Genomic DNA, 19,337 nt, shown 5'->3' with positions numbered 1-19,337 from the left:
TTGCTCAACAAAATGAATTGGTATCACAACCACCATCAATCTCAGAATTATCACCAACATCAGCATTATCACCAACATCAGCATCATTAACATCAGCAACATCATTAACATCAGCAACACCAACATCAGAATTTCCATCTTTGCAACAAGTGTCAGCTTCTCAACATGCATCAATACAATCGGGGGAAACTGAACAGTTGTCATTGAGTGATGATCCAGTTGAGTATGTCACCTACCAAATACCAAATGGCGAGCAAAATCTGAAAATACAGCATTCCAGCCCGTTAATACGTTGTATAATAGGCGAACTAATGAGTGTGCACACACCTGTGACGAACAGGCAAGATTTGCATTTGATTCAATAAAGCTGGTCAGTGAAGTAAACAGAGAGATAAATGACAGCTTAACCCAAGCTGATACTATCGAAGAAATGTTGGACAGCATGGAAATGTTGTGGCTACCCCATAATGAAGCTTTAAGTATGCACGAGATGCGCATTAGTGAGAAACAATTCAATTCACAACTAAAATGGTTTTATGAATATCATAAACAAATATTCAATGAAAATACCACATATGTAGATGTGAAGGATATAACAAGTACGTCAGTCGTATTACATATCCGCTTGAATCTCATCCTTGACCGACTTCGGTCAAAGAACGACGGAAAAATCGACAGAAAGAAAGTAGATACTGCTATAAAAGTACTTGGTACATACGGGAGAAACGAGACTTTGGAATAGCCCACATTATGGAAGTAATGTGAGAGCACAATCTTTACTGTTTGGGCTCCTTTCCTGGTCTTCATAACCACTCCTAGTGAAATCAAAAGAATGTACTGGATGCAGTGACAATATTTATGTTGTCCGTTTCTTCTGCTTGTCGTTTTGTTCAAACCTGGCTTGATCTGCTATTTGTGGCATACAATATGATTTACAACCCAAATTTGAAATACTGGTTGACATTGGACGTGGAAGTTTTGAAACATTTAAAAATTGATTGGTGTTGGTTGTGGGGTGTTGAAGTCTTGTTCCTGGTGATGCAGACTTGCTAAAACATTTACTAGGAATTGGTTGTACTTGTGTATCATACTGTTTCCTATTACATCCCTTGGTAACACTCTATTGATCTCTGGTTGCGATTTCTTGACGCTGGATCCTCTCACTTTTGACTCTTCATGAATATGTCTAGTAAGGATCTTGTTTTAGGATTTGTCATAAAGATCTTTTCATGAAACAAGGGGTAGCACCTTAGTCCTCTGTGTATTTCCAAATCATACAACAAGTCTCCCCAAGAGAGCAAGCCCTCTACTTTTCTAGATTAACCAGTCGAATTGAGTCCTTCATTTGGTAACTATAAAGAGAGGTCAGCTGCTAGAAAAATTACACCCGTCGGGTACCAATCTAAGTGTGCATTTCGATTGTTAAAAATAAATTAGACCTCCAATTTTCCACTGAACAACTTTCGAAACGTCTTCTGGGCTGGGCATTTTTCATGTGGTGAGATACATCTTGAACATTTTCAACCAGAGGTCGACATGAAAGTGGCATTTCAACTAATTCGCATGTTTCGTATTTCTTGAGTCAAGTGGTACCCCTATCCGTATCACATGTTTGCAAGCATTAGTATTGTGGAATGAATGATGGTAAGAAGCAACGGTAACCGATCGTGGCATTAGATTAAGCAAATAGAAATAGGCTAGTAAATGGCTGTATCATAATCCTGGATTCCTAAAGCAATCGAATCAATTTTGTTCCCTTAATGAAACTCTCCGCTTGTGTCCACTTGCTTATGTTCGTTTGCTTTTCTTCATTGGAAGCAAAAGATTAGAATGACAAAAAGTTCCGATCCAACAAACATAACTCCACACACGTAAGAGTGTATTGATTCTTCTTCACTTTTGATGCTCGTTTTTCGACTCCAGGCAACTTTATAAATTTCAACCTGGTGGGCGGTAGAAGCCTCGGCCCATGTTGTATACTTTGAGCATCAGCCATCAGCAGTTGTATAGATATATCCTCCTGTAGATTTCCACGCAAACACATTACTAAATCATAGAGCTGCAATTTTCATAAAGCATAGCTCATCTATCGAGTAACACGACAACCGATTTAAAGGTCAAAAATATGGAATAAAGAGTGGTTGTCAAATCAAATTGCCGTAACTTTAGGATCAAAGTGACTGTTGAAATTAAAATAAGGAAACAGCTTAGCCTTTCAAATATTGTTATTTCTCAACTAATTTTTCGTTTCAATTAAGCGTTGATGCCTGTGCATTGTAGTCTTTTGTAATAGTATGCAAGGTTGATGATTTGACTGTTTAGGTCTCACATTGTAAACCGGAAAAAGAGAAAAAAAAAATCAGAGATGCCTTTATCAGTAGATCTTTTATCATTAACAACTTGAAACAAATATTAACTAGCTTAACTCACCATGGGTCTTGCGGGTACAAAAGTTAAGCAAAGATTTGGGCTAGACCCTAGAAACACAAACTGGTCCAATGACACATCTAGATTCGGGCACCAGTACTTATCAAAAATGGGTTGGGCTCCCGGTTCAGGTCTTGGGTTAGTCAAGGACTCTTTAACTACTCATTTGAAAATTCACATCAAGACCGATAACACGGGCTTAGGTGCCAAATTGAAGAAAGCAGACAAAGACAAGAATTTGGATGAATGCAGTGGACTCGATGCATTTCAACGAATTTTGGGAAGATTGAATGGGAATGAAGAGAAGGTCAATAGTGTACTTGATAAGAAGAGAAACGATAACATTTTGAATGGGAAATGGGGGATGAGGTTTGTCAAGGGGGAAGTGTTACTGAGTACATGGGACAAGGACAATAAGATGCTAATTTCATACAAGAATAAGAGTCAGGAAGACACTAAAAAACGAGATTTTGAGGAAGTGCAAGAGGAGGGGGATGTACAGAAACCACTGGAGAAGAAGATGAAGTTGGAAAAAGATGATTCTTATGTTGTGCTGAGACCGAAAAAGGAGAAGAAGGAAAAGAAGAATAAAGACAAGGTCTCGAAGTCCGAGAAGAAAGAGAAGAAGGACAAGGAATCAAAAAAGAAAGAAAAGAAGGGAAAGGACAAGGACAAGGAATCAAAAAAAGAGAAGAAAGAGAAGAAGGAAAAGGAGTCAAAGAAGGATAAAAAGGAAAAGAAAGATGGGAAAGTAAAGAAGAGCAAATCTTCTAAATCAACTAAATATGATTCAAGTCGAGGCAAAGACTCGATGAATTCCAAACAAAGCCGGCTAGAGGCTGAAGTAGATTCGTCCATATCCAATCTCGATTCACTGCTGTCTCGAGATTCCACGCCCACACCAATAGCATCGAGATTATCAGGAAGAGCAAAATACATTAGACAAAAACGAGCCTCAGTAATGGACCCCAAAGCATTGAATGAGATTTTCATGATTTCTAAGTAGGGTTTTTTTTTTGTATAAATCTAAATTTTACATTTTTATTTACTTCTACCTACACTCATAAAGCAAACTGTTAAAACTATATGTGATTTAGAATTAAACACTTTTAAAAAATGAATGAAACGCCACCAACAAGAGTAGTTACTAGTCCAACATAGGAAAATAATTTGAATCTGGACATGCTTGAAACATTGTTGTTGTTTGCAGCGTTGGTGTTTGATCTTGATCCCGAAGCGGTTGACTGAGAATTGCTGCTACTAGTTGCACTGGCAGTACCAGTACCTTGAGATCTTCTACTTGAGCCAACCCCACAACTTGAAGTTGATTCAGCGTTCCTGTTAACTGATGCACTTCCATTGAAATCACAAGCATTGCTGTTTTCATTTTGGCCATGGTAATACAAATTCAAAACAAATGATAATTTGTCACGATGGGAGCAAAAGGAATAGTCACCATAGTCACCCGAAGTTCCGTTGACACTTATATCGGAACAATCAATTCTTCCACAAACTTCAGCATAAATTTCACCGTAGTCTTCTTCATCTACGTCGTCGGCAACCACACAATCAAAAGATTTGGCAATACAGTCACAGAAATCTTTGTCTGGAGTTGGAGGCAAATCTGCTGATGCTTGCCAAGTTGAACTGTCCGTGTCTGGGCATGTAATGGTCAGGGTAGCGGTGTCTTCATTGGAGGCTCTGGCATAACTAGGACTAATATTGTTAATTTCTGAACTGTAGTATTTGTAATCGTCCAAGATGGAAACTGATGACCCTCTAATTGATACCAAACCATATTCGTTATCTTCTTCAAAATACATATAAACAATACCGCCAGACCAAACATCTGACATCAATGGTGAATACAATGTTTGAACTTCAGTGAAGAGACGTGGTCTCTTTTCATTACATCCATATTCTGAAAAAAAGATGGGCACTGGCAAATGTTCAAATTCTTCGGTCCTATCTTGATACCCACTAGTGGCAAACGTTGAATTTCCACACCATTCATACATATTGATCCCAAAGAAATCGGCTCTTTCTTCAACTGAACCACAAGCAAAATAGTCAGCAATGGCAATTCTGGTGTCTTCGTCATCATTTGAACTATAACCAACAGGGATTTTCCTCATTCCATCGGAATCATCAATATATTTCTTCATGTCTCGAACTGCAGCTTTAACAAATGGTGAAGCATCAGTATTTGATCTGTTGTTGGTAACTTCATTACCGGCGAAGAACCCCAATACATTGGAATATTCGCTCAATTTATCAATAACTTCAGTATATCTCTCATAATGATCTAAATCCCACAGAGGATCGTTCCTGTTGATTGAAGTTTGCGGTTGTGATAAATCAGCAATAACATAAATCCCAGCTTCACTTAAAAGTTGCATACATTCCTCATGGTCCAAATCGGGGTCAATTGCATATACCCGCAAACAGTTGGTATTTAGAGCTTTAAAATGCTCGACATCTCGTTTACAAGCTTCAACATCAGCCAAAGGGTCTTTATATGTGAGGTTGGAGTTGGAGATTAATGCAGTGTCTTCTTGGTAAGCAATACCACGCATAAGAAACTGTGAACCATTGTTGGAGTAAAAAAACTTGTTGCCCACAATTTCAATGGGTGGGGTAGTATCTTCAAATTTAGCCCAAATTGGAGCTGCAAGTGAGAGCAAGCAAGGAAGGAGTTGAGTGTTGAATTTCATTGCCTGTATGGATGTTGAAGGAATCTATACTAGGAACTATGTGAAGTTATATAAGTGCTGTTTTGTAGTTGTGGACCAACAAGTACGATTTGTGTATTATTTGTGGTTGCGAAAAAAGATGGCTGATTAGATAATCAAAATGGAAACGAAAGAAAAGCTTTTTCACACGTTTTGAGCTAAAGTGTAATTGTTGGAATTATATAATCTTGTATTTGAATTATTCATCTTTTTCTTCTTCTGAACAGATCTTGTTGAGTATTTATAGTTCTGCTTCGTTGTCGAAGTTGTAGTTTGTAGTTGAAATAAAATTTTATTCTTGAAAAAAATTCTTGTGTCTTTGTTTTTGTTTTTGTTTTTGTAAAACCACCCAATAAAAATTATTTCCTTGGCTAATACCCGCTTTTTCTTGCATTAGTTGTACATACATGCTTTACAGCTATATATACTTACAAAACCGTGTAACGACAAACATAGGTCAAAAGAAGTAGAAAAAGGAAAACATCCAATAATCAAAGAGAGAGACATCAAAAAACACCTTCGACAACAACGACAACAACAACAAAAAAAATATGTAAAGAATGATACATGTGACAACAGTATTTATTCTGTTTGTTGTTCTTTTTAAGGCAAAAAGAGTATATTTCATGTAGTTAGTGTATGTATGTATGTATTTGATTTGTGTAAAGACCATTTATATCTACACATTAGTTGCTCAGTCGGTCTGTTAAATAAAATTTAGCCGAGAAATTTTAAAGCAAAAGAACAAAAACAAAAAAGAAAACAAAACAAAATCACGTATAATATTGCACGTGATCCGACAGAAAATGACTGAAAAACATTGTTTTGTATTTGCAAAAGATATAATAGCCGTTTTAATGTATCTAACTTACTGTATGCCAGATGGTAAGCTTCAACATACAATTAGAACACTCTATTCAATTAGTTCGTCTAAAAGTGGCTGAGTTATTAAACATACAATACACTATACATATACGCGTGATGGTAAAAAGTACAAAAGAAGAAAAAATAAAATTTTGCAATTTTTAACTTGGCACAGGCATACACAAGAAAAAGAGTTTGAATTTTGAATTTTGGAAGGAGGTCAGTTGTAAAAGAGACATTATAACAGTCCAGAATTAGAAGTTTGCAGCCAAATGACGAAGGGGAAGGGGGGAGGCAATGTTATTTAAGTTTCTATCAAAACGAGGGGAATAGCTACCAATTGATATATCGGTTCTTGCACGACTTTTCATAATGGATCGATAGTATTGAACCTTCAGTTTCACAGTTTAACAGTGTTATAATCCTACCTAGGATAGTTAACACGGGTGGTTCAATTGAGCTCTTGTATATCCTCCTTGTGGCTGCATATCGTATGTTACTTGTAGCTCAACAATGTATCACTCAGTATACAGTAACATCACTATCACTAGAGCTACACAAAGCTAATCGACATATTGTTGTCGTATATTTACGACATTAGAATAACGTCTAATACACCTTTAGTACAACAGTCAATGGTATTTGCACAACTCAAAAAACCGAATGAAATGTACCATAGTAATCCATCCATGAATAAATTAATTTTACAATCTCACGATATCACAACACACCTCCTTGGTAGACGGAGCGTCCTTGTTTTCCTTGTACTTTTGTTCATCAATACAACAGGGGTATGGCGGCATATGTTTTCAGGGTTCAGCTAATACAGACTTGACTAGATGTATATTGGATCAGTTTTTTAGTTAGTACTGGTCAATATAACTCATCTTCCAATTTTGTTTGGTCAAAGTACGCCTCCACTAATATAAAATAATCTCCAATATTCATACCAAGGATTCTTTCGCTGTGGCTTTCTTCATTAGGAGTACATCTAAAACCAAATTAGTACATGACTTGTAACGATACAAATATAATTGAAGATGTATAGTACCTTTTTTTTACCACCCCGTCACCGTTTGGTTAATACTATACTATAGTTGCTTCATAGTGCTAAAGACACATCTCGAAAGTTTCGTAATATCCACCAAAGGCTCCACCATATACCTTTAAAATCAATCCACGTAAGCTAATTAAAGGAAGCACAATTGCCCTTTAAACCCAGACTGCATTTTTTTGAGTTGGTGTCGGTGTCGGTGTGTGTGTGTTTTATTTTTTATTTTTTCGTTTTAATTCTTGTGTATTAATTTTGCAGTTAAATCAACCATAAATATAACTTAGAGCTTCAATTTTATCGGTGTTTTTTTCCCTCCAACCACAAACATATCAAACATTGCAATTCAACAATGTCATTCAAATTAAGCACCATTATCTTATTATTTGTCCTCATTACGGGTATCTGTGCCGCTTCCTTAAACAAAGTTGGTGAATATGGAACTTATATGAATCCAAAACCACGTAAAACTGCCAAATGTGAACCAAATGATTTAGTTAAATTATCCACTTGTTGCAACGATGTTCTTTCCAAATTAGACGAGTGCAAGCCTAATGATTTAGCTTGTGAATGTTGTGCTTTGCAGAGTATTGATGATGAGTGTTATCATTTATGCCCGGGAAACCCCAATACCAATTTCTTGACTGTGTTGTTGCTGGACTGTGCTGAAATGAATGAAGTCAACGCTTGTTCTTTACCATTTAAAAAAGAAGACCCTGAGCCTCCAAGAAAGAGTATTGTCAAGACTGATGAAGAAGATCCAAGGGTTTTAGATGAAGCAGTTGATGCCAGTTTACAAAGTAAAGTTTACAATGTTGAGTCCTTAACTAAACAACCCCATTTCAAAAATCAAAATCCCAACTTGCTGGTCAATGATGAAGAGAAGAAAGAAGCAGAAGAGGAAGACAATCAAGTAGATACTGCAAATGAAGCAGTTGTTGTGGAAGAAAGTGCAGTGATCCTTGTGAATGTTTCTTCCAATTATACAAATTCCTCAACAGTTAGTTCATTGAATGAACAACAATCTGGTTCAATTGGATTCAATTTACCAAATATGGTGATGTTATTCATCTTTGTATTACTAGTTGCCATCCAATAAGTGAGGAATTAGTATCATGTGTCGCCGCCGTTGTTTATTCTTCAATCGTGGCGGTTCCGCTTTCTCTAACAAAAAACAAAAATAAAAAAAAATTATGTCAGTCGTATACAAATATATCTGTCTTTTATAACTTTTCATTGATCCATTCGAGAGTATTGATTATACCAGTCTCCAAATCCACTGCAGGTTTATACCCCAACAATGTTTTAGCTTTCGTGATGTTATGGTATCTGGTTGCACAAACAACCCTAACTCTAAACGGAGTTAAACCGGGTTCTTTGCCCAAAAAGTTGGATACAAATTGTGAAATGTATCCTAATCCAATGGCAAGCGTCCTATTCAATTTAATGTAATATGGGTCTATAACTCCATCATTCTTCCACACTGTTCGTGCCAAGGTCCAAAAATAAGTTGGTGCATCATTAGTAACGAAAAATGTCTCTCCACAAACTTTATCTCTAGTGCTTTCATCCAAGAGCTTTTGAGCTGCAAGTACATGTGCATCAGCAACATTTCCAACATATGTCCAATCAAACAAATTGTTATTGTCCCCGAGTTGATACTTGGATTGACCTAATTTGGCGCTCGCTTTCAAGCCAGGAACTAATTGACGATCACCGGGGCCAAAGATACCAGCAGGTCTCAAGCTCACTGTTCTAAATCCATTATCAGGGTCATTGGCTTCCAATACGGCAGTCTCGGCAATAGCTTTAGTTTCATTGTATCCATCCATATGCACTTCAGGGTATGGCCATGATTCATTAGCATTAATGACATTCTGACCATTGAAAATAACTCCAGCTGATGACGTATATACAAATGACCCAATTCCAGTTTCTTTAGCTACTTTAAGTAAATTGTTGGTACCTTGCACATTAACTTTTTCATAAATGTCTTGCGATAGTCCATGCATTGGTGATGCCGAATGAACGAGCACGTCGCATTGCGACTTTCGTATAGCATCGGCCACATCATCAGCATTGGTTAAATCTCCTTTGAAGAACTCAATAGACTTTGGATCAAACGTGAAAAATTTGGAAAGTTTCTCCGGCAAAGGACGAACATCAAATACGGTGACTTTTATACCGGGACAATGAGTGACAAATTGTTGGATCAAATGAAGTCCCAAAAACCCAGAACCACCAACTAATAGAACAGAGTTCAAAATTTTACCTGCCATAATAGCTATCTGTTTTTGATAAAGCGAATATGCGTTGAAAATGGCGGATAGGCTCAAGGAGGAATTTAATTTTCCCTTTTGTTTTTGCTTTATTGAGAGAAGGAAAAAAAAAAAAAAACGCGTACAGAGTCTTCAAATGTATATATGTATATGGAAAAGAATATCATTCCAAGGGATGCTACAAAAGATCATTTTTTCAGTCGTTTAAAAATTGCATGTAGGTTGCTTTTTTGAAGATAAAATAAGTTGAAATAGAGGTCTATATAGCCAGGTAAAGTCCAACTTGAACCAATGATATGTATAATCACGTGACCGGCATCATAATCGTTCTCAAAAATAAAAATTATAAAAAAAAAGGGCTTTACCATAGAAATATACTGAAGCATGAAAGAGGAGCAATTTCAAATAAAATATTTACTGACTATTCTTGTTAGTTATAGAATCTAAACTACTCAAAGTATATATACTTTTTAACTATAAACGTATTTTTTCTTTCATAAGAGGAGAAGAATAGAAGGAAGCAAAAGGAATAAATGAATGAATAAATTAATGAGACAAAATGTAAACAAAATGTAAACAGAAAAAAAAAAAAAAACAAAATCATTCGACCACAGAAAGAGAAAGAGAGTGCTGATTTCATAAAACTCTTCTAATCTTTTATCACCATTCTCATCATACACACCCACGCATAAACATACGCATATCTAATTTTACATCAGGAATGTCATCAAATGATAATAACTCTAAAGATGACATTAGATTACAATTGTCAGATATGCAGAGACGATTGTTTACCAAGAAATCGTCTCACAACACGCTAAGAGAATCTACCAGTTCGAATCTGCAGCAACTGCAGCAAGGCACACACCCATTGAGCCAGCATCATGATCAAGAAAATGCCTTTGCTTCATCCTTACATCAAGAAAGGCGAACTTCAAGCGGTTTGGGCTTGCCAGCTGTCAAAAGATCAAAAAAGATTGAGAAACTGCATCCATCTTTACCTTTGGCAGCAGAGTCAAAAGGTAATGATATGAATTTTGTGGTTGGATTGAGTGACAACTTGATGATAGAATGTCGAAGGTTGAATGCAGACAATAGTAAGTTGAAACTGAAATTGAAGCAGGCGTTGCAAGATGCCCAAACTTTGAAAGCAGAAACTATCAAATTAAGCAACTCAAATCAGACTTACAGCTCCAACGAAAGTGAGTTGAAGGATAAAAATTGGCTGTTGGAGAGCAAGGTTAGTAGTTTGCAGGATGACTTGCAAGCACTTGAGAAAAGCAATGACAAACTAAAGGCTCTTCAAGAGGACATGAACAATCAGTTGAATCATATAACGAAAAATAATGATGAACTAGATATTACAAATTCGTTGTTACTGAAGAAACTAAAGGATATGCATACCAGATATGAAAAGGACATCATGGAATTAAGTCAACGTGTAGAAAGCCTCAATGATGAAAATGATGTGTTACAGTCTAAACTTGCTACTATTCAACCTGCTGCAGCAGCTAAAGATGTCACTAGTAGCCCTGATACCTCAAAACAGCTGGCTATTCCTATGGGCACTTATTCCAATGTTTATGTTTCTGGACTTGAATCAATCTTGAAGGAACTAGAGCAAGTTGAAGGCGAGTCTTTGAGTTCGAAGAGTTCAAATTTAAGCAATGCGATATCAAGATTGAAAACTTTGGTTGGTAAAGTGCCTTCCCAGGATGTAAATAGTCAATCTACCAAGCAAGAGCAAGAGCAAGATACCCCATTAATCAAAGAAGTGCCTTCTTCTGGTGGGGGGAATCGTACTGAGAAGAAAATTGGCAAATTATCTAAACTCTCCACTGGTGAGGGAACTGATAGGAATGACTTCCTAGAAAAAAACATCGAGAGCACATCAATACAGGATTTTCCAAGTACTACCGGTAAACACATTGAACACGTTAAAGATACCAAATCGGTAGCTGACATTTTCAGTCAATTTGAGAATTTGCCCAAGAATAGTGAGCACGATGCGAAATTAGCTGCACTAATTGAGAATAGAGGTATGAAGGTGTTAACAACTACCGAATACCAAAAGCTAGTCGATAAGGTAGAGAGCATTAAGTCACTACCTGAGGGTGTCACTAGTATACCGGAGGCAAAATTGAAAGAACTTGAGCAAAAGGCACAACTATGTGATCAGCCAGATATCAAATACATTACTAACCGTGCCCAATCGCTCGGGCTCGTTGCTATAGATAGCCACACCTATAAAGAATTAAATGAACTTGCAAATAACCCCAACATAGAGCACATACTGCAAAAGGCAAAGCAACACAACAAATATTTAATTTCAAATGAAGAATTGCAGCATTTTCTTCATCCTAAAGAGGATCAAATAAGAGAAAAAGCGAAAAATTTGAACTTGAAGGTTTTGACTGAATCCGAAATTACATCGTTGCAGAATCCTTCGTTGGCAAGCGTTAATGATCTAGCATCCAAGCATGACCACGTTCTTATGCCTTCCGTTGAACACAACAAGACACGTAAAATGATTGATAGCCCGACATTGGACTATTTGAAAAAGCACCTAACTGCACATGAGCATACGCCAATGGGTAACAAAGAACTTCAAGACTTGCTTCAAAGAGCCAAAAACCCAAGTATTACAGAAGTACAGCAACACGCTGAGAAAAAGGGATTAACAACATTGACAAAGGAGGAACATGAAGAGTTGTCGTCGCTTGCCCACAAACCTAGTCTTGAGCACCTAGAACAAGCTGCCGACAAGAAGGGTTATGCTCTTGTTGAAAAGCAGAATTTGGAAAAATTACAAACCATGGCGTCCAGTCCACCTGTTTCTCATTTAAATGAGGTTGCATCAAAAAATAATATGACACTAGTTCTGCGGACTGAATATGAAGAATTGCAACGGTTATCCACGCAGCCTGACTTGGAGCATGTTAAAGGCGTTGCATCCAAGATCAACTACTCGGTGGTATCAAATGACGAGTACGCCTCTATTGTCAAGAAGGCAGAAGATCCTGACTTGGAGCATGTTAAGGATGTTGCATCCAAGTTGAGTTACTCGGTGGTATCAAATGACGACCTTGAGGAATTGAAAAAGAAAGCAGAAGATCCAACCATTGAACAGATTGAGACTGTAGCTCAAAAGAAGAATTTGGCAGTGGTAGCAAATGACGAGTACACCTCTATTGTCAAGAATGCCAATGAGCCTGACTTGGAACACATCAAATATGTTTCGACTAAACTCAATCACCAAGTTATTGATCGTTCCGAGTTTAATGAGATAGAAAGAAGAGCCAACAAACCTACAATTGAAGAAATTGAGTCCAGAGCTTCTTGTATGGGGATGGTTGTTGTTGATTATAAAACATACCAAAATTTGTGTCATCCTGCAGAAAAGGACCTTCGATCACATTGTGATAACTTGAATCTCCATCTTTGTCATAAATCTGAATTCAAAGAACTTTGTGATAAACTTGAACACCCCGACATGGACTATTTAAAGGACAGTGCCGAAAAGCTTGATCTCTCCTTGATCGATAATAGGGAGCTTTCAACATTAAAAGAGAAAGCAAATGAGCCAGACTTGGCACATTTGGAGGAAAAAGCACGCGTAATGCATTATGTCGTCTTACCTGAAGACAAATTTAATTCAATGGAAAGGCAATTAACTGACCCAAGTGCTGACGAAGTAAAAGAACTGGCCAAATCTCTCGGCTTGGTTGTCCTCGAAGAACAAGAACACAGTAAATTAACAAATCCATCAAGAGTTATGCTTGAAAAGACAGCCTCCATATATGGTTGCTCAGTCGTCACTACTGAAAAAATGGGGAGATTGGAGCAGCTAGAAAGCAATCCTTCAAAAGAATTTTTGGTTTCCAGGGCATCAGAGAAAGAGTTAGTCGTCATGCCAAAGAAGGAATTCAATGAATTGAGTGCGAAAGCTAATAACCCTTCTAAAGAGCACTTGGCCCAGAAAGCAAAGGAGATTGGCTTTGTTGCTATTCCTCTACTGGACCATGAGACGTCACGTTCACAGTTAGATAACCCCACTATTGATTTTTTGAAAGAAAAGGCTCAATTATATGATCAAGAATTGGTCTCATCATCGACTTTGACTAGTTTACAAAATATTGTGAACGACCCAAGCCTTGAATACTTAACCGGAAAAGCTAGAGAGCACCATGCGACTATTGTGGATTCAAAAGAGTACAATAGTTTGATTGAGTCACATGCATCACCTAGTACAGACCAAATAAGAGACAACGCTCTCAAGAATGGTTACGATATCGTACAACTTGATGAACTTGCTGAGTTGAAGAAAATAAGGGACGATCCTAATGTTGATGATGTGAGACGAATGGCTGCAGCTTTAGATCTCGTTGTCTTATCGGAATCAGAGCACGTTGATCTTTCTCATCGCATTGATTCGCCTTCCATTGACTACCTAAAAGAACATGCTAATAAATTAAATTATACGATGGTTAAATCACAAGACTACGACGAGTTGGCTGCGTTTGTTGAGTCTCCATCAAAGGAATTCATAACAGAGAAAGCACACTTCGTAGGGCTAGCAGCTGTACCGGAAGAGGAATACTTGGTATTGTGTCACAGAGCAAATGATCCAGATTTGGACGAACTAATGGCACAAGCAAAATCAAAAAAAATGACTTTGATTAATATTGATGAGCTCGAAAGTTTACATTCTCAACTTAATACCCCAAATGCGGACTATTTGTCTGAGCATGCTGAGAAGGCGGGTAGTGTGATCATACCAAAGGAAGAGTTCGCTGTGATGAAACAGCTGATAGAATCACCATCAGAAGAGTATTTGAAGGAGCAATGTGGAAAACACAAATTGGCAGTGCTTTCAGAGTCGGAACTCACAAAATTGAAGTCATGTGCTGAATCGCCTTCAGTGGACTTTTTAGTAGAGAAAGCTGAAGCAAGGGACTACAAAGTTATCAAGAAAGCGGACTTCTTAGACATAGTCAAGAAAGTTGAAAACCCAGATATGGAGCACTTAAATAAATGTGCTGCAGAACGTAATGTGGTGCTTGTTCCTGATCAAGAGTACAAGTCATTGCTAGAACCCAGCAGGTCTTTGATTGAAGAAAGAGCATTGACTTTAGGGTTGGGGGTGATTGCTAAACCTGACCTTGACAAGTTGAAGAAATGTTCAGATTCACCTGATATTGAACACTTAAATGCCAAGTCAAAGGCACTTGGTCATGAATTGATTAACTGTGATCAGTTAGTGTCTTTACGTTCCTCGATCGAAAATCCTAGTCAAAACTATCTCAAACAAAAGGCTGAATCCATTGGTTGTGTAGTTATTGAGAAAAGCGAACTAGACCACCTTCAATCTGTGGCTAATTCGAAGGCGTTGGAAGCTTCCACAATAACTGATCCAAATAGAGATGTGAAGGAGGCGCAGAAAGCAGACGCAGCCACTGTGAAGTTTGAAACTGAAGAGCAACCATTGAGGGAACTTTCAGATGAGCTTCGTCTTGCAGATGATAATGAAACTGCATTAACAAAGATGGAGCATTATTTGAAAAATCATGGATATACGATTATCCCTGCCACTGTCTCTCGCTCGGTATCAAACTCGAGCACTACTGATCCTAATGAATTCGATGATGCAGAGAATACATTTGAGGGTGCAAGAGATCACCAATTGCCTTTGAATGTGAAAGATCCAATAAAAGATAGTGACCGCCTTACAAAAACTATTAGTAGAGGTACCCTTGCCCATGCCGCCAATTTGTACTCGCTTTCACTTGTACCTGATTCAGAATACATTTCGTTACAAAGCAATCGTTTAGATAAAGAAAGGCTCGAAAATAGAATCAAGGAGATAATCGCCAAATTAAGTTCTTTGGAGTTGGATTTGGTTGAGCGGGAACAAGTTGTTAAATGTCTCGAAAGCGAAAACCCACAGCTTGAAGAAGGTATATCGGTGAGACATATCAAATCAAGCGCAAAAGGTCTTGGCTTTTTATGCATTAATGCCACTGATTATGTTGGCACCACGACTCATCCGCATCCAGATGTTAATCATGTAAAAGTTCTCCCTGCAAGTTACTTTAGTCAACTTTTGAAGTATAAGTCAACCTCGGTGGAAAAACTTTCGGATGATGCTTTTGGTGACTTTGCAAAGAAACGGGGCTACGTTAAAAAGAGTTCAAAGGTTTTGGATGTGCCTCAGGTCCCATTCGGTAGTGGAAATAATTCAGAGCCTGGTGTTTTAAGTCACTCTTTGGGTCATACTGGCAGTCGAGATGGAACTCATACACCACCCATGGTACATCCGCTGAGACAGATGACTCACTCAGGGTCAATAAGGTCAAACCTTTCAGAGTTTTCAACAACATCGCTCAGATCAAATGGCATGTTTTCTATGGCGACAGATGTGTCCTTTACAGACAAACTGATGATTCCCGCAATCACACAAGTTGTAATTGGTGAATATCTTTTCAAGTACTATAGGAGGTTTGGCTCAGCATTTAGTATGATTGCAGAGACAAGACACGAGAGATACTTCTGGGTTCATCCGTATTCCTTAACATTATACTGGTCTGAGAGTAGCCCCGTATTATCTAACCCAGCATCGAGAAAGACCCGAGCCGCAGCTATAGTGGATGTTGATAGTGTTGATGACAATAATCCAATTCCAACTGGATTGTACCACAAGAGCATTATAGTGCACTCCACTGATAGGGCAATCAAAATCACCTGTGCAACAAGACAACGTCATAATATATGGTATAACGCCTTACGTTATTTGATTCATCGTAACATTGATGCTTTAAGCGTTGATGAAGACGTGGATGACGATGGCGACATTGAGGCATCTCCTATACTGAATTTGGTCGAATTCCCCAAATCAACTTCCCATAGGAATTTAGAAGCATTGAGAGATACGGGAGATCGACGCGCATTTCCAAGGCCAAAGAGGGTCAGTTCTCAAGAAGGAGTACAAACACCCCGAACTCCTGGCGGAGTTTCTAGGCTTCTGTCATTTAGACGATCGTGAGAGGTGGGAAACTGGCTAGAGACATCAAAAGAAAAAAAGAAACAATCCTCAAAACAAGTATGATTTAAATATTAGCTAGGCTTTTCTATGTACAATTTATTATTGCGAATATCCAGTAGAGATAAAGTTCTTGGTCTTCTTTTGAATACCATGTCACTGATATTGAAAATGAGCACCAAGATGATTGCAATGCATCCGATACCCGCTGTAACACCTAGAACGTCACTATAGCATTTTTTCCCTAAAATGCACCCCAAACTTGTTCTCACTAAGTCACCATCTTTATCCATCGAGCCCAGATTTTTCGAATTCAGATCATATTCTTTACCAAACATGCTGGTGAAGTAATAACTGGGTCCGATAGGCGCAAGACATGCAATACCCCAATTGAAAGAAAAGTTCTCCATGCCAAATATATCACCCACGATGATGGGGGTGAGACAAAAAGTAAAGCCATAGAAAAGACCCACTAGAAAGGAATTAAGGGGAAGGTTAGTGTAGTGTTCAGTGGTTGAGGTAAGAAACTGGCAAAAGGTTGTACCCACTGAAGGTATTAATAGTAGCCATGACCTCGGCATAGAAAATGATTGAGTAATTATGTCACCAAGAATGCCTGACAAGATTCTTCCAATACAATTTGCAATTGAAATCAATCCCACCTGTAGCTGTTGCTGCTGCTGAATTAATAAATCAATTTCATCAATAGTAGTTATGTTTTCCAAATTTTGTCCAGTCGCAACGTATCCGACTAATGATTTAACAATATATCCCACTGAGTAAATGTACATCTGTCCTAGTGAGGCCAAAGAACCAAGAATGGCGAATAGTATCCAAAACTTGTAGCTTTTGAATAAACCGGTTTTGGAATCAGTATTGAAGTTCTTTTCTGGATCTTCTACAGACAGATGATTTCTGAATGTAGAAGCATTTCGAAGCTTATGCTCTTTGTCTGCGATGTACACGCTAGGAAAACAGACAGCATAAATGACTGCTATAGATGTTCCGACAAACCCCAAAAACTCTGACGTCCTCCCTGCATAAAAAACTGAAGCAATGACTGAGTAAAAAAGTGCACTTAAACCATACAATGCTAGCGGTAAGGACGTTGCAACCCCTCTAATACTTGGAAAGCTAACCGCGCAGCATTTGAGACAGGCCGAGTTGATGAAAGTTGAGCCCAAGCCTATTGAAAATAGCCAAAAGCAAGATAATTGGATCTGGTTATGCTGGCGATCAAATTGAAATTTCATCCCTGCATAACCCAACATGATTAAAAATGCGCCTATGAGCAGTGACAAGGTGTAGCCTTTGCGATCCACTACCGCACCGGAAACTGGACCTGCCAATGCTGTCCCAATCGTGCCCCACAAAGCTATTTTGGACGAGTCAGATGCTGAGTATTGTAATTGCTTTGCTAGCTGGGGACTATATGATGAATAAAGGTACAACGTTCCACATATTAAACCAAGAAATGTACATGATAGTAGAACAAGAACTCTCTGCACGTTTCGTGATATCATTCTAATCTCGCTGCTTCATATATTTCTGTATGTTTTTGCTGGTATGAAAAGTCCTATGTGTCTGAACTACGTCGGCTATGGAAATTTTGTTTGTCCAAGGCTTTGTTTTTTTTTTTTTTTGAAGACAATATACACACAGCATTACACAAAATCACGTTTGATAAAACTCAAAGGGGACGGAGCGAGAAAGGTAGAGGTAGGCCGAGTATATTTACTCTGTTTTACTTCAAATGTTGGGTCATCGTCATCATCTTCATCTTCAAGATAACTTATTAAAGCCTAACAAATAGTGAAAACCTTCTACTTTGACATACTCGATATTTAGACGTACTTCTTAATTTCACTTTCCTCAATACCGATAGTTAGCTATAAATAGGAGTTAGTATTGTGTTGTTTGTGCAATATCATCGACAACGTACCAAGATATTCTTCTGTTCTGTGATATCGAGTAAGGTACTTTGAAGCGAATTGAACTAAGGTTTGGCAGTTAGTAGCTCATATTGGATATGACTGGTGCGAATTGTGGTGTCTACTTACGATGCTTTTGTATCGTTTGTGGGCCCGAGTCATATGTGAGGTAAACTGTTTAATCTCACGACTGTCGAATGCTTCTTCATTGGGAAACCACTGTTTGCTTTTCAAGATTTTTATCTTTTCCTTAGCTTCGCATAGGTTTTGAGAAATATCATTGTTGGAAAGAGCCGACCCGATGTCTCTCATTTCTAGATTGGTCAGTTAACGGAAAACTCTTGGTTAAGCAACTGTTCAAAGTTGTACTTACCTGTTGTAAGATCTTTTATTTCAACCTCAACATCTGTTAGTTCCTTCTCCATCTGGGTGACACTTTCCAACAAAGCAGTTTCCGAACTATTGGACTCCAGCACTAGCTCTTTATAACAGTAATAACTTGTCTTACCCACGACCTTGACAATCAATTTATTTTCTTCAACTAGAGCTGCTAATCCTGCTCCCAATTTTTGTTTTGGAACTTGGTTACGCAAATTTAGCAAAATATCATTGGTTGAGTATGGTCTATACTGGGTTCTCATGTAAGACTCTATAATTTCTTTGATTGCTTCCAAGCTCTGTGAGTTTTTGGTCGATGGCATCTCTATGACTAGTGTATGTGTGTGGGTGGGTGGGTGTATCGTCAAATTAGGTAAGAGTAATTCTTTATGTTTTGATCCACTTTTGCAACCAAATTTGAGGAAAAATTATTTGGTGACACCACGAGAACAATTTAAAACCACAAACTTATGCACCATTTGATACAAATGTTGAAAGAAGGTATTTCAGGTGAGTTTTAAGGGTAGCCTGTACTGGGTAATATATTTTCTTCAAGATACAATATGTTAACAGAGGAGGAGTGGGGGACAGCCTTAAAAGGCCAGAGGTCGTGTTATTTGTGCCAAGTGTAATAAA

General features: G+C 38.0%; 7 protein-coding genes across 7 annotated transcripts; 4 read left to right on the top strand and 3 right to left on the bottom strand. All coding sequences in view use genetic code 12, as the record gives it.

Annotated features, from left to right (window-relative positions):
• Nucleotides 1–742, top strand: CANMA_004390 (uncharacterized protein; the record flags this gene model as incomplete). Its single annotated transcript, XM_051816661.1, has 2 exons — nt 1–223; nt 304–742. Coding segments are annotated over 2 exons (662 nt in total), but the record flags the coding sequence as incomplete, so codon positions are not given.
• Nucleotides 743–2,431: 1,689 nt separating this feature from the next.
• Nucleotides 2,432–3,433, top strand: CANMA_004389 (telomerase inhibitor; the record flags this gene model as incomplete). The annotated part of the gene is made up of 1 exon (XM_051816660.1): nt 2,432–3,433. The coding sequence occupies one exon, from the start codon at nt 2,432–2,434 to the stop codon at nt 3,431–3,433; it is 1,002 nt and encodes a 333-aa protein (XP_051670028.1).
• A 103-nt stretch (nt 3,434–3,536) lies between these two features.
• Nucleotides 3,537–5,141, bottom strand: PHR1 (Phr1p; the record flags this gene model as incomplete). Its single annotated transcript, XM_051816659.1, has 1 exon — nt 3,537–5,141. The coding sequence occupies one exon, from the start codon at nt 5,139–5,141 to the stop codon at nt 3,537–3,539; it is 1,605 nt and encodes a 534-aa protein (XP_051670027.1).
• A 2,285-nt stretch (nt 5,142–7,426) lies between these two features.
• Nucleotides 7,427–8,173, top strand: PGA43 (Pga43p; the record flags this gene model as incomplete). Its single annotated transcript, XM_051816658.1, has 1 exon — nt 7,427–8,173. The coding sequence occupies one exon, from the start codon at nt 7,427–7,429 to the stop codon at nt 8,171–8,173; it is 747 nt and encodes a 248-aa protein (XP_051670026.1).
• A 124-nt stretch (nt 8,174–8,297) lies between these two features.
• ERG26 (sterol-4-alpha-carboxylate 3-dehydrogenase (decarboxylating)) lies at nt 8,298–9,353 on the bottom strand (the record flags this gene model as incomplete). The annotated part of the gene is made up of 1 exon (XM_051816657.1): nt 8,298–9,353. The coding sequence occupies one exon, from the start codon at nt 9,351–9,353 to the stop codon at nt 8,298–8,300; it is 1,056 nt and encodes a 351-aa protein (XP_051670025.1).
• A 721-nt stretch (nt 9,354–10,074) lies between these two features.
• CANMA_004385 (uncharacterized protein) lies at nt 10,075–16,395 on the top strand (the record flags this gene model as incomplete). The annotated part of the gene is made up of 1 exon (XM_051816656.1): nt 10,075–16,395. One exon carries the CDS (start codon nt 10,075–10,077, stop codon nt 16,393–16,395), a length of 6,321 nt encoding a protein of 2,106 aa, XP_051670024.1.
• A 71-nt stretch (nt 16,396–16,466) lies between these two features.
• On the bottom strand, nt 16,467–19,024 carry CANMA_004384 (uncharacterized protein; the record flags this gene model as incomplete). Its single annotated transcript, XM_051816655.1, has 3 exons — nt 16,467–16,717; nt 17,000–17,809; nt 18,697–19,024. 3 exons carry the CDS (start codon nt 19,022–19,024, stop codon nt 16,467–16,469), a joined length of 1,389 nt encoding a protein of 462 aa, XP_051670023.1.
• Nucleotides 19,025–19,337: the final 313 nt, after the last annotated feature.

Source organism: Candida margitis (assembly GCF_024628925.1).
Source record: "Candida margitis strain CBS 14175 chromosome Unknown scaffold95, whole genome shotgun sequence".
In the NCBI taxonomy this organism is placed as follows: domain Eukaryota; kingdom Fungi; phylum Ascomycota; class Pichiomycetes; order Serinales; family Debaryomycetaceae; genus Lodderomyces; species Lodderomyces margitis.
This window is presented reverse-complemented; position numbering and strand designations above follow the sequence as displayed.